The sequence below is a fragment of the Aotus nancymaae genome, unplaced genomic scaffold, assembly GCF_030222135.1.
Source record: "Aotus nancymaae isolate 86718 unplaced genomic scaffold, 86718_ANA_hifiasm-v0.15.2.pri h1tg000049l, whole genome shotgun sequence".
NCBI lineage: Eukaryota > Metazoa > Chordata > Mammalia > Primates > Aotidae > Aotus > Aotus nancymaae.
Window position 1 is genome coordinate 23,835,855 of NW_026988463.1, and position 15,415 is coordinate 23,851,269.

Here is a 15,415-nt window from a genome sequence, read left to right on the forward strand (position 1 = left end):
CTGGCCACATTCAGCTCTCCATTTGCCACCGTTGATTTTAATACCATTTTACCAAAACCTTTCCAAATTTGAGAGCACATCTTTAGTAAAACTGGGCATGGAGCAGGTTCGTTTGGATTGCTGAGAGGGTAGATAGAAAAGTTTGGCTGCTAGGCAGGAACTGCAAGGAGGACCTGTGCCATATATGCCAGGCATCCTAGTGCCTGGGCCTTGAAAGGGAGACCGGTCGCTGACATGGCAATATCTGTTGCAACCCAGGCTTCCTGGATGACCTCCTTGGAGCAGGGCTCAGAGCACAAGGAGGGCTAGGCAGTGCTTGTTTCTCTCGGTTCCAGTTGGCCCCTTCCCATTGACATTACAGTAATGTAGTTGTGTGGTGTTTGAAAAAGCATCCCTAGTTACACAGAATGATTTACAGGACACCAGACTCTGCATTTCAGAGGTCTCCAGTGTACCATAAAAAATATATTATAAAGGAATAATCTTTATCTGAACTAAAGTTGCAGTGAAGGAAACTCATGTCCAGCTGAGAGCAGCAGTGAGCTTTTGTTCACTCAGGGAAAAGTCCGTGTTCTTCATCTTATTTGATTAACATTTTTTTTTTCCTCTTTGGCACTAGGCATCTTGTTAATATTTAGACATTATATACATTTTATTTCAACTGGTTTTCCTATGATGTGATTAGACAAAACCGGAGATGCCAGCCACAGCAGCCAACAAGGGGAAAGCAGCCCCGCCAAACACCCAGCTGTGGCTGGGGGGCAATTGGGACTCACTAGAGCCATCCCCAGGAGGTACCTGGCTGAGCTCTGTGCAGAGCCAGCCCCGGTTGCAGAAAGCAGAGTTTGCTAGAGTGCCTCAGTTGATCACTCTGCCTCTTTCTCCCATTTTCTCACTCCCCTGAGCAAAATGCAACAGGAAGCAAGTCTAGTTGTGAATCTTTCAAAGCCTTCTGATGTTTACCATTTCCCCACAGGAGAGGGAGGTGAGGGGTGGAGAGCTCTCTGCAAAGAAAATACACTTAAAAAAAAATTCAGTGAGGCGATGCACAGACCCCCTGCAACCCAGCTTGTCTCTGCTTATTAGGTGTTCAGAGCGACAATGGTACCACACGATTTCAGTCCAGGAAACCATGAATTCCGTTAGTGGCGATGCCCCCAAAGAGGCACAGGTGTGTGTACCTGTGATTAAGGGTGTCGAGGAGGGGACAGCCTCATCTCTTGAAGCAGAAAGTGCTGTCACCTGGTGATGGGACAGATGGAAAAGCTCTGGGGCTGGGAAACCTGGGGGCTTGTGTCAAAGCTCCACCCATCAGGAGCTTCCAGATAAGATGGGGAGGCTGGTAAGATGGAAGATGGGATGGGAAAGCAGTTTTAGAGGATTCGCTCCTGGACCGAAGGCAGGAGGATATCCCGGGCGAGAGAAGGGAGGGTCGGGATGGGCTGAGTTGGAGTCCCAGGGGAAAAGCGGAAGCGAGAGCTCGTCACCGCTGTCCTCCAGCTCCCGGTGCGCGGCACCGCCGGCTGGCGTTGGGCTCTACTTCCCTAAAAAGTACTGGGGCAAAGGAACGGAGAACACGGCGTCCCGAGGTCCCAAGGGAAGGGACTACGCGAGGTGCGGTGGGGAACACCCCAAGCGCGTGTATGCTGGGAGGGCTGGGGTGGGGCACGATCTCTGCTCTCCCGGGTGCCCCAGCTCTAGCGCACGCTTCCGCTCCCGCGCCCCCCTTCGCAGGCGCGCGCGAAGCGCACCCCCCTTCCCTCGGCTGCGCCGGGCGCGCGCCCGGCCCCCTCCTCCTCCCCTCCGCGCCTCTCCTGTCTCCCGGCAGAAAGTTAGCAGCGGGGAAGGAACTCGCGGCTGCAACAGCGCGCGGCAGCGGCGGCAGAAGCTGAAGCAGGAGCCGCGGCGGAGCCGGGGAAGCGGGGGCGCTGCAGACGGAGCAGGTGCCGCCGGCGGGTCCGCGCGCCCCCCTCGGTCCCCTTGCCTGAGGCTGAGGGGGGGTGGTGGGGGGCCACCCGGACTCGGCGGGCAGCGTGGGGCGGGGGGCCATGCGGCCGGGCTCCCCCCTGGCGCAGCGGGACAGCGGCCAGGGCCGGGGGCGCAGCGGCGTCGCTTCATGCAGCCGGGGCGGCTGGGCAGCAGCGGCGGCGGCGGCGGCGGCGGCGGGGGCGGCGGCTGAAACCATGTCCGGGCAGCGCCGGGGGCTGCCGCCGCCGCCGCCGCCGCCGCGAGCCGGGAGCCGCGATGGCCCGGTGGCCCGCACCTCCTCCGCCTCCGCCTCCGCCTCCACCTCTGGCCGCGCCGCCGCCGCCCGGCGCCTCTGCTAAGGGGCCGCCGGCGCGCAAGCTGCTTTTTATGTGCACCTTGTCCCTGTCTGTCACCTACCTGTGCTACAGCCTCCTGGGCGGCTCGGGCTCCCTGCAATTCCCCCTGGCGCTGCAGGAGTCGCCGGGCGCCGCCGCCGAGCCCCCGCCGAGCCCGCCGCCACCCTCTCTGCTGCCTCCCCCCGTGCGCCTCGGCGCCCCCTCGCAGCCGCCCGCGCCGCCGCCGCTGGACAACGCGAGCCGCGGGGAGCCGCCCGAGCCCCCGGAGCAGCCCGCCGCCCCCGGGACCGACGGCTGGGGACTGCCGAGCGGCGGCGGAGGCGCCCGGGACGCCTGGCTCCGGACCCCGCTGGCCCCCAGCGAGATGATCACGGCGCAGAGCGCGCTGCCGGAGAGGGAAGCGCAGGAGTCCAGCACCACCGACGAGGATCTCGCAAGCCGGAGAGCGGCCAACGGGAGCAGCGAGAGGGGCGGCGCCGTCAGCACCCCCGACTACGGAGAGAAGAAGCTGCCGCAGGCGCTCATCATCGGGGTCAAGAAAGGAGGGACCCGCGCGCTGCTGGAGGCAATCCGCGTACACCCGGACGTGCGGGCGGTGGGCGTAGAGCCGCACTTCTTCGACAGGAACTACGAAAAGGGGTTGGAGTGGTACAGGTAGGACCCTAGGCTCCGCGGGCTGGTGGAGACGCGTCGGGGGGACGCGGAGGGGAAGCCGCAGCTTTCTACGCCCTTCGAGTCCAGGCACTGTCCCGAGAGCCCCAAGCCCCCGCGAGGGCTCTGCAAACCCTGACGGCATTGCTCGGGGGCATCGGCCGGGAGGGCTGGACTCTAGCGAAAGATCACTTTGTTTCAGGGCGAGGGAAGGAGATAGCACCCAGCCTTGCCTCCAGCGCTTCTCATACTAGGAGGTGCTGTCTGAATCTGTCCAGCTCCAAGCCTGGGAATCCCCAGAACCTCGTGCTTGCCGGGCGTTTCCGAACCCGGGTTCTTGTGAGGGCTCTGGGATTCTGGGCTGAGGACGCCGAGGAGTGAGACAGGAGGGCTAAATTGACTAAGGGGCTTTGAGATCCCCTGGAATCTCTTAAAATCACCCTCAAACGGATTTGAGTGGCTGGAATTCAACTTTAGTGTGTTAAGGTCAAAGCAAAATGAATAGGGAACAGTTACAAAGATCATGCTGACGTTTTGGCTTTCTAGTAAAGAAAGGATGTCTCCCACCTCCGTAACTTTCCATCCCCCTTGGCTGAATGAGTACGGAGTTGATTTTGCACTAGAAGCCTCAATGTCTGCATGACAGTTGGTGCCCTGAGAGTTTTTATGCCCCAGACCGTGCCCTGTCTAATGTCCACCTCCTTCGCAACAGATTGGAGCTTCTGTCTTGTGAGATGTTCATCTCCCTCCTTTCCCACCGTCTGCCAGTGGTGAGAGAAAGGGAGAAGAGAGGACTAGAAAGTTAAGTGAAGGTAAAATAAATTAATAATCCAGCTTTCCGGCCAGCCATAACATTTTGAATAACACCGGTGCAGATGCCCCAAACGCAAACCCCCTTCTCCTTTGTTTTTTCTCTTTCTCTCTTTCTTCCTGTTTTATATCTTTCTGGGAAACAGATCTGCATGGCTGGCTCCATCTCCATTGCATTTCGGTAATTAATTGCAATTGTCAAACAGAAACAAAGCCTTTGTCAGCTAAAGTGATGTTATCATCTTAGCAGAGCCAGTCGTTAAAATAAAGATTGTTTTCTGACAGGTTGCCTGCCCATTCAGGAGATGTGCTTTCTAGGTTTAAATTACAGCCTGGGAAAGTTTTAGAAATAACTTAACGTCAGAAATTTATAATAAATGTGTGTATTATGATTGATTTCTTCCACTTTTAAAAATACGCCTTATGCTTTAAAAGCTTGAGAGAAGTACACTTAGACATAAACATTCCAGTACATTACAGAGAAGCAGCAAATGTGTCTGTTAATGTCTTGTCTGTTTCAACAGAGAGAACTAATTGCAGTATTTTAGGAGGCTTCAAACAGCCCCTTCCTATCAAAACATAAGACAGCAAATGCCTAATTTAACTGGAAAATCAGTATTTATAACATCAGAAGCCATGGCTTCCAGTTTGTGATTATAATTAAAAAGGTGTTAGGATGATTAATGCAGCAACAGCAAAATAAAGAAGGGGCATGCTGTCTGGGAAGGTTTTAGTTGTTTAATTGCTGGTTGTAGGAATGTTCTGGTTTCTTCTGTGGGGTAGCTTTGACCTTATGAGGGTAATCGCGTTTTTTTTTTTTTTTTTCCAATTCCAATTTTAGAATTGTGGGAAGTGTCAAATGCCCTTTCAGGGAGGTAGAAAGCTCAAATCTTTCTAAGATCTGAGGTGTTTGGGTTTGTGGCAGCTGGAAATAGAGAGGGGGTGTTTCATTCGTGCAACTTAATGTGTGGTGGAATGTGTACCAAGAAGTTCCATCATCAGGTCTGGAGAGTTTTCTGAACGAAAGAATAGACGATGTCAGATTTTCCCAGATTCCTTTATGCTGATGTTAGGAAGAGAAGGTATAGAAATTACCTTGTTTGAAGTGGCTCCTGAATATGTTATTTCAACGCTGTGGTATGCCCAGCCTCCTACTCCCGACCAATGCTTGCGGCATTTGGGGCTCAGTGTCAATATTTGGTAGCCATTCACAGAACTGTTAAAGTGAAGAGGTGTGGATAGAACAAGATTCCTCTGATCCTCACTTCAGAGGACCATGTGATATCTCTGTGTCCTCTATCTCCACCCCAGCATCTAGCCCAGTGGTGCTGATTGAAAGCACTGGACACGAAATTCTCTTAGGAACAAGCTTCCTGCCAATACATGTCTAACATAGAGGGAATCATTAGCCCCCAAACTCCACTTTTGGAAAAACTAGCTGGACCTATAGAATCTGAGTGTGCTGGGACTGCATTGGATCACTCTCCAGCCTTACCACAGAGAGCAGTGTTTTGAGGAATTTGTGAAATTTTCATCAGTTCCATATATCTCTTCAGACTCCTCTTTCGCTCCCATATGGGAAGAGGGGCAGCATTCTCACTCTGTTGTAGAAAAGGAAATAGTGGCATTGATTCCAGTATCAGAAACTCTTTCTCCTGGTTTCCTAGCCCAAATTTTAATCTTTTAAATGGTGACATCTGTACCCAAATGGTATCATTCCTTCCCATGCCAGTATGCTATCTGGAATCTATTTGACTGATGAGAAAGCCACAGGTTAATTAAAGGTTTTAATATTTCCCATTTATTTATTGTTATTTGGTTTAAATGTGCTTCCAGTAGCCTATGAATTCTCTTCTTGTTTCTGATTCTTGTGTTTTCAGCAAGAGGGAGAGGCAAGAAGATATTGGGGCTGCTCTCTGCACAGCCGGCTTGGGGTTTCCTCATATTTGACTAAGCAGCTCTAGCAGTTTTAGCTCCTCAGTGCCACTTCAGTTATCTCTAAATCCAGGTTTTGCTTTCCTCCTATGCCGTTGATCTAATGTGATATAAAAACACATCTGAGATTAGAATGTGTGCACAGATTTTCAGGGCAAGATAGACTAATGGATTAGGATGTATGTGTTAAAATCTATGGAGAAGCAAGCCTCCCTTGGTGGATTGACACAGACCAGTGATTAATAAATCAGGGGAGATTAAACCCTCCATGCCCTCTTCCCCCTTTCTGAAAAAAAGGCAAAGCCACAATGCACCTTTCAGAATGAGCTGATTACAAGCTGTCTAGGCAAAGACTTTAAACTCTTCTAAGGGATGGGACCTCGGGTGAGGCCAACTGGCTGCCACTGCAGAACTCATCAAAGTAATAGAGACAACATGAGCTGTTTTCTCTCTCAGGGTTTATAGACCGTGCAGTAACTATGACTGCTTTACACTGGAAACCATTCAGCCCCAGGGCAATGGGAAGTGATCGTCCATGCTTTGAAGTTGTCTTCCCTGTCAACAGTTAATACACACATCCTATTGGCTAGGGGAAAGTAACTCAGGAAAATGCTCTCAAAAGTCATGCTCACGCAACCCAGAGGAAAACAGTCAGTGTTCATCAGCATTTTTTGCAGGTGGTAACTGGGGAGAGAATGGAGAAGGATGGAATTTCATTGGCACTTATTGAATGCCAGCTATTGTGGCAATTGGTGCTACCTACAATCATAGACGTGTTATTTCATTTGGGTGTTGTGATTATATAGTGATATATGTAGCAGTGTTTCTATTTTACAGGTGGCTCTGAGAGGGTAAATGATTAGCTCAGGGTCACTTGGCCTGTCAGTGCTTGCGCTGAGATTTGAACCTTCTGTCTAATTTCAAAGTGCTTATTTCTTCCCCTGTACCACACTGACACACATAAAGTACTAGGAAGCATATATTCCGTGTTCATTCATTCATTCATTCAACAATTATTTAAAAAATATGTACCACATACCCTACACTGGGTGACGTACTGGGGATAAAGTGGTGAATAAGATAGATGAAGCACCTGTTCTCCTGGAATTAACATTTTAGTAGGACGGTTGTGGAGACAGCAAACAAAGAGCAAATAATATGTAATAAAAATTCTGGGCCGGGCGCGTTGGGCTCACCTCTGTAATCCCAACGCTTTGGGAGGCTGAGGTGGGTGGATCAAGAGGTCAGGAGTTCAAGACCAGCCTGGCCAAGTTGTTGAAACCCCGAATCTACTAAAAATACAAAAATTAGCGGGACGCGACAGCAGGTGCCTGTAATCCCAGCTACTCGGGAGGCTGAGGCAAGAGAATCGCTTGAACCGCGGGGGTGGAGTTTGCAGTGAGCCAAGATTGCGCCACTGTACTGTAGCCTGAAAAATAAATCGATGGCCCAGAGCTATTTTGTCTAGTATGGTAACTACTGTCAGTATGTGGCTATTGAATAGGTGAAATGTCCAAATTGAAATGTGCTGTTAAGTATAAGATACACAGAATACTAAATTGCTCAATAAGTTTAGATTGACTATATGTTGAAATTATACTCATATTAAGTAAAACATACTGCAATTAAGTTCACCTCTTTAGACCTTTTCAATGTGGCTACTAGAAAATTTAAAGTTACACTTGTGACTCACATTATATTTCTGTTGGGCGGCACCTGTGTGATGTAGTGCTTTGTAAACTTTAGGATCATCTGGGGATCTTGCTAACAGGTAGCTTTGGATTCAGCTGGTCTTAAGTGGTGTCTAGGAGTCCACATTTCTAAAAGGTTGCTAGATGCTGCTACTGCTTTCTGGATCTCACTTTGAGTAGCAAAGTCCTGGAAAGTAATTGGGGAATATGTCTGTGCATGTTGGTTATTATTATTTAGAAATTTTTTAAAAATATGGGGGTCTTGGCCAGGTGTGGTGGCTTATGCCTGTAATCCTAGCACTTTGGAAGGCCAAGGCTGGTGGATTGCCTGAGCTCAGGAGAACATGGTGAAACTCCATCTCTACTAAAAATTCAAAAACTTAGCCAGGTGTGGCAGCATGTGCCTGTAATCCCAGCTACTTAGGAGGATGAGACAGGAGAATTGCTTGAACCTGGGAGGCGGCGGTTGCAGTGAGCCAAGATAACACCACTGCACTCCAGCCTGGCTACAGAGCAAGACTCTGTCTCAAAAAAAGAAAAGACGGGTGTCTCACTTTGTTGTCCAGGCTGGTCTCAAACTCCTGGCCTCAAGGAATCCTCACATCTCAGCCTCCCAAAGTGCTGGGATTACAAGCACGTACCATGATGCCAGGACAACATGTGCGGTATGTTAAATAGGATGATTAAGGAGAACCTCTCTTTGGAGGTGATGTAAATGGAGTAACAGAGTAAGACCGTCCCATGTGAAGATCTGGATAGAGAGGTCTCCACGTGGAGGAAACAGCAAGTACCAAGGTCCTGGGGTGGAAACAAGCTTTGTGGCTCTATGGAGTGTTCTTTTATGATTCTAAAGGCACTGTCTTTGCTACTGGACAAATCTGGGTTCAAAACATGGCTTTGAGATTTATGGATTGGCTGATCTTGGTTGGATAACTTATTTGACGTGACTTAGCTTCAGTTGTTTATCTGAGAGTAGTTGCTTCCTTTTGGATTGTTGGGAGGAATAAATGAAATAATAAAAGTGAATATACTTTCTAAACAAAATGAGTATCTGGGAGCAGAAATCCAAATATAGTTTCAGCTACCAAGTTTGTCCGTTTCTCAAATCATTTTAGTTCTGTATATGCTCTACTTTCTATCACAGCTGTCATAATATTGACCACAGAGTCTGTTATTTGGGATGGTTTGGGAAAAGCCCAATAATGATTGGCTTTGCAGTGTGCACCTCCTTACCCTTTTAAACTAAAGGTCTGCAACTCAGATACCTTCAGGGCTCAGGCAGGTGGTATAAAGGAGTGAGGTAGATTAGGTGGAGAGAAGCTAACATGCCTGTGCTCTGGCTGAAGGGGCAGCCACTGCTACATTCCAGCTCTTTTCTTTTCATGTGCAAATGTGGCATTGGGGTTATGTGATCTTCCACTTTGTAAGAGAAACTGGGAATCCAGGTTTTGATTTGAAACCTTTGAGTTTTAATATTGGCAACAGATTTAAGTTTCTTAAAAGCCCAGTGGGGGCCAGCAGTGTGGGACAAACAAAATACATCTGTGGGCTGGATATAGCCAGCTGGCTACCAGTGTGTGACCTCTGGTTTAAACTCATTTCAGAAAACAACTGGCATGGTCATACCCTGTGTACTGTGTGCAGCGGCCAGAATCGTGGCTTACATGTGCTATTTTAGTTTAGGGTTTTTTTTTTTCTTCCTTTACAGATTTTGCAACAGCATGGGGGAAATACCTCCCGGATATATTGCAACAGCCACAAAAGCTTGATATAAACAAGAACATTGAGGCAGAAAAAAGAAAATTCGTAAATGAATTTCCCCCTCTATTCTCAGTTAACATTCTCTTGATACTGGGGAAATTCTCAGCTTTCACTCGTTAATCAGGAGTGCTTGTATTTGATTTATATTGATAACTTGCACTTGTAAAATAGATTACGCTCAGGTGGATTAAGATCTTAGAAAAATTGGATTCCAGGCTTGACTTTGCCACATACTGGTTTTATTGGGCAACCGGTTACTTATATTAATCTCTGTTTCTTAGGTGATGAAGCTGTTTTAACTCCGTAGAGTCCATTTGCCCATGAAAAGACTTTGGTTCTAGAACACATTTCTGTATTAGATCCTTCAGAAAGAGGAAGCTGTAGAATAGAAGCAACGTGGTTTGGAGCATGTTTTGTATGTCTGAGCCAGAATCTATTGGACAAATAAGTTAATATCGCTAAACCTCAATTTCTCCATCTGCAGAATGAGCTCAATGTTACTTGCTGCCAAAGGATTACATGAGATGACATGAAATGGCATTTAAAGTGCCTTATATAGAGTTTGTAACAGAGTAAATGTTGCTCTGTTCTCTTTTGCTCTTCTTCATTTTCCTTCAATGCCTTCCTTTATCCTGCCCATCAGTACTTAGGGCCATCAGTATTGAAGGCTCTAAAGAGAAAGCTGTAATGCATGTTTCATGTGAATATAGTCTTTTATTTCAAGATTATGTCTGAATGAGGGATTTTAAACCCTGAAGCAGCTCTTAAGTAGCTCTCCAGTGAATAATCAGAACTGGATTCCAGAATTTGGTCTATTGTAACTTGAGCTGAAGGAGAAAAAAATGTATGATTTTATGAGGTAACTGCAGCCAGAATTCTCCACCAAAGAAATGGGGTAAGGCAGTAGACAGGCTCTGTGGACTTCCACACCGACATTCTCTTGAGCCTTCAGGAAGAATGGATGCCACTTGCTCAGGTAAGTTCAGATGCATTTAGGATGCTAGGAGCCTGCTTGGCTTTGGTGCTTCTGCAGAACGAAAGGCATTTGGGAATGCAGGATTGCTCACCTGTGAAGCTCTCTATTTTGAGATTTGGCTGCTTTCACCGGTGTTCTCCAGCCATCCTAACATGATTTATTTATTTTTATTTTTTATTTTTGTAAATCATACCAGGCATTTTCATTTTATATCAAGTCAGGAGAGAGGCCTCGAGACTTCAGATGAATGAAAGATTGCTAGGGTTGTTTGTCAAAAAGTTTTAAGGGTTTTGGTTTTGCATAATGGATGATCTCTCTGAAACGGATTGAACCACCGCCCTGTTAAAGTAATCTCCTGATTTCATTGGTTTTTGCGGTTTAACAAGCGCCTCTATAACTGTCTTGGGAATTTGATTGTGAAATTATAATTCACTTAAGGAGCTTTTCAGCCCATCTTGCCGTTAATTAAAAGAAGGTGGTTGGCTTTTTGTTGGTTTGTACTCACTACTTAGGATTTACTTGCCTTAAAAATTGTTTTCAACCTTATTTAAGAATATACAAGTAAACAAAGCAACACATGAATTAGGCAATATTTTTTCAGTTGCAAATGACAGAAATGGAACTTACACTATTATAAACAACAAAAAAGATGATTGATTGCCTTATGTGATTGAGAAGTCTGGGGGTAACTTGGCTTCAGGAACAACTGGATCCAGGGGCTCAAATGATGTCACTAGGCCCTTGTCTCTTTCCATTCTTTGCCATGTTTGTGTCTACGTGGCTTCATTCTCAAACAGGCTGTCTCATCACAGTTTAGGCAAGATGGTAAGGAGCATTCCTAGACAACATAATTTATGTTTATCAATATTTTTGGAAACAGTTTTTCTTAAGAGCTTCTGTGGGAAATTCCTAGAGATGCCTTGGGCCCAGGTTGGGTCATGTGCCCCATTCCTAAAGCAGTAATTGTGTGGGATTCTAATCAGGCCTGGGAGATGTAGCCTGCCCTTCGGCTTGGGGTGGTGGTGAGAGTAGAGAACCACAGCTCTCTATTCCTTATGGGGAAATTGTTCCGTGTGATTGCCCTGATGCAGCCACATGAAATAGTTTCCCCATAGAGAAAGAGGAGTTCAAGGGTGCTATTTTTAGAAATGTGGGGGCCAGTTAAGCCAGATACTTATTAAATATATAAAGATCCACCCCGGACAAGACATATGATCTCTCTAATCCACTGGAGGGATTAGAGGAACTGGAGGGAGGTGCAAAGGGTGTTTGGGGACTTGTTATTTATTCATTCTGTGCAGCTATTATTTAGTTATTCATTCATGTATTCATTAAACATGTATTATCAACTGTATGCTATGTGCTGGGCTCAAACATGAACCAATCATGGGCAGTGATCTGAGAGAACTCACAGAAAGGCATTATCAGTGTTGACAGAATGGGATTTATTCTAAAAATGGAAGGATGGTTCAATCTTAGGGAATGTAATAATGTTATTTATTGTTAATCTGAGCAAATGAGAAAAATCTGTGATTTATTTTATGGATACTAAAAAGCTATCTTATAAAAAGAAATATCTATTTTTGATTTTCAGAACAACCTGCTGTTAAAATAGGGTCATACCTAAAGCCAGCATCATCATTAGTGATGTAACACTAGAAGCATTTCCACTAAATCCAGAACAAGCCTGAAATGCTCATTATTGTTACTATTATTTAACCATTGTTTAGAAATTATTAGATACTACAATTATGAGCAAAAGAAGAAAGGGGGGAAGGTAGAATTATTACTATTTTCAAGTAATTTTAACTTTTTAATTTGGAAAACCTAAGATTACCAATCCTCCCATGAATCTATTAGAAACAGTAATAGAATTCTAGAATTCATCAGGGTGGCTGGTACGGAAATAACAATGTAAAATCTATAGTTTTCCTATATGCCCATGCCACCCATTGTGAAAATTTAATGGGAAAAATTACTGTATGTGTAGAACCAACTAGAGACTAAATTTAGCAAAAAATTTAAGGGACTTGTAGAAACAAAATATTAATACTCTGCTAAGGGTACTGGACAGGACAGGAGCAAATGGAGAGACATCCTTCTCTAGGGTGGGATTTCTTTCTTTCCTGTCCTTCCTCCTCCGCCTTTCCTCTCTCCCTTTTCCTTCCCATTCTTGTTTGTTTGCCTAGGTCATTGCTGACTAAATTGAGATCAGATGTGTTTGGGGTGATCTGAAAATATTGTTTATAGGAACTTGACCAAAATGGATTTCATATATGGGATTTCCTTACTTTACACATTTTATTTGACAGAAGGAAGGGTGGCAAAACAACTGTCACTGTTTAGATTCATAAACTATTATAATACCTGGCAGAGGGGCCAACTGCGTTATACCCCCAATTCAGGGGTAGAAGGGCCGTGCTCAAGGAGTGGATTAAGAGTTGAGCTGGTGCACGTTAGCCAGTGTGGATGCACTCATGTTGCCACATAGCAAAAACCATGATTATTTTAGGATGGGACTGGGAGATGGAGATTTGGATCTGATGGATTAACAGTAGCCATGGTAGCAGTAGCACTGGTGGTAGACGATGTTGTAGCACATGTGCCGGGCTTGGCTCCAAGACCATTATGCTCCAGGAGTAGTTGGATTATCTTTCTCTGGATATTTTGCCACAATTACCTAATTGCCATATAATAATCAGACCATGACACAGAGGCCCCCTGTTTGACTTGTGTTACCTACTATAGGTATCAGCATACTGTTCCCTCCATATTAAAGCTTCTGCAAAGGGTTTGAGATTTGGGAGCCCCTGGAGATGAGGAAATATTTGAGTCAAACTACCTGGGCACCTCTGTCGTAGGACAGTTTGATTGCTTGGAGCTATGTGGCATTTTGAAAAGGAAGCTGAAGCCGGAATTGCAAATTAAGGATTTGAGTCTGAGTTCTGCACCTGCCTTTTTTGGATGCACAGACAAGTGTTTAGAGCCTTTGTTTTCTCATCTCTAAAATGGGAATAACAACCTCTGCTACTAACTCCACAGTGATTTTGCAAGGGTAGAATAGTGACTATGTGTTGGGATCGACTTTGTCTACATATGTTAGTTGTTATTAATCCATGCACGTTTTCATGAACTCCCGCAGGTAATTGGTTTTCTGGAATGTTGCACTCCAGGGAGTACCTGAAATACAGGACAAACACTCTTATCGTAAAGTTAGATTAAGAGGTTTAATTTACAGAAAGTATTATATAACATGAATATCACATGTTTTCAGGGCAGACGACGTAAAGATCTGGAGAATTCCTGGACTCTCTCAGTCTGTGTAACTATCTCACCAGACTCATCATTGATACATCATTTTAAAAATACTGAAACAACATAAAAAACTGCGGAGCTATGGTGCACACTTGCTTCTTAAAACTGCCCCGAAGTTGATGAGCTTTGGGAGTGAGCAGAAGATTCTGTCATTTTGTTCTCAGTTGACCTATCCTCTCTTTTCAGGCTGTGTTTCTTAGGTTGGTGTATTAACTTTCCACCTTCTAGTTGCCTGCCTAACCTGCTTTCTTTTCTTTCATTCTTTTTATAATTATTATTTTTTAAATTTTACTTTAAGTTCTGGGATACACGTGCAGAACGTGCAGGCTTGTTACGTAGGTATCATGTACCATGGTGGTTTGCTGTACCTATCAACCCATCGTCTAGGTTTTAAGGCCCACATGCATTAGGTATTGTCCCAGTGTTCTCCCTCTCCTTGCCCCCCACTCTCCGACAGGCCCCAGTGTGTGATGTTCCCCTCCCTGTGTCCATGTGTTCTCATTGTTCAATTCCCACGTATGAGTGAGAACATGTGGTGGCCTAACCTTGTTTCTAACCCACGGTGCTAGGCAGAATAATAACCTCCATGAAATGCCCACTTCCTAATCCCTAGAACCTGCAACTATGTTAGATTAGCTGGCAAAGGGGAATTAGGTGGCAGATGGAATTAAGATTGTGAGCCCATTGACTTTAAATGGGAGATTGTCCTGAATTATCTGGATGGAGCCAGTGTAATTCCAAGGAATTATATACAGAAGGCCTCTCTTATCCACGGCTTCACTTGCTGAGGTTTCGGTTACCCATAGTTAACCCTGCTCTGAACATATTAATGGAAAATTTCAGAAATAGTTCATTGGTTTTAAATTGCCCACCATTCTGAGTAGTTGGTGACATCCCACGCTGTCCCTCTCTGTCCCACCCAGGATGTGAATTACTCCTTTGTCCAGCATGTCCACCCTCTAGACTCTACCCACCCGCGAGTCACTGAAGCAGCCATTTTGGTCATCAGATTGACTGTCATGGCATCTCAGTGCTTGTGTTCAAGTAACTTTTACTTACTTAATGATGGCTCCAGAGTGCAAGAGTAGTGATGCTGGTAATTCAGATATGACGAAGAGAAGCCATGAAGTGCTTCTTTTAAGTGAAAAGGTAAAACTTTTCAATTTAGAAAGGGCAAGTATATTACAATACAATATTTTGAGAGAGAGACCATATTCACGTAAGTTTTATTATAATATGTTATAATTCTATCTTATTATGAGTTATGGCTGTTAATCTCTTACTGTGCCTAATTTATAAATTTAACTTTATCATAGCTATGTATGTATAGGAAATAACATTTTATATATATATATGTTATATATTATATGTATATATAACATAAAAAGGAATTTAATGGGTCATGTATCTGAGAAGTCCCAAGAATTGGGAGTATCTTTTTTGTTGTTGTTTGGCTTAATTAGGGTTTAAACAATGTCACCAGATCTCTACTTGTGGATTCTCTACTGCTGCTGAGATGGTTGGCTGCATTCTCAAAACTTCTCTTTCTGTGAAGTGGGGCAGTCACTGAGGATCTTGGAGTGTATCCTCTACAGATAAGGAGGGACTATTAAGTGGAAGAGGGAGGCAGAGAGAGAACCAGAAGGTGGCATGAGAAGAACTCAATCACTGTTCGCTTTGGCAATAGAGAAAGAGTCCATGAGCCAATGTGGGCAGCTTCTAGAAACTGAAGGAAAGGCAAGGATCTGACCCCTATTCACTGCTTCAGTCACATTCATTTGCCCTATTTTCTTTGTTCCTCTGCTTGAGCTTTGCTAGCCTCCTTGCTGTACCTGAGAAGTCAGACATGACCCTGCCCCAGGGCCTTTGCACTTGCTGCTTCCACCACCTGCATTGTTTCTTTGCATTAGATAATTGCATGGCTTGTGTTCTCCCTTTATTCGGGTCTCTGC

At 45.5% G+C, this 15,415-nt stretch overlaps 1 protein-coding gene across 1 annotated transcript in view; it reads left to right on the plus strand.

The window, feature by feature from the left end:
* Window positions 1-1,581: 1,581 nt before the first annotated feature.
* The window catches only part of HS3ST4 (heparan sulfate-glucosamine 3-sulfotransferase 4), a 429,862-nt gene continuing 416,028 nt past the window's right edge, over window positions 1,582-15,415 (plus strand). The window contains exons 1-2 of the mRNA XM_021672326.2: window positions 1,582-1,614; window positions 1,829-2,978. Coding sequence (XP_021528001.1) covers window positions 2,245-2,978 — 734 coding nt within the window. The 5' untranslated portion in view covers window positions 1,582-1,614; window positions 1,829-2,244. The remainder of the gene's footprint in view (window positions 1,615-1,828; window positions 2,979-15,415) is intronic.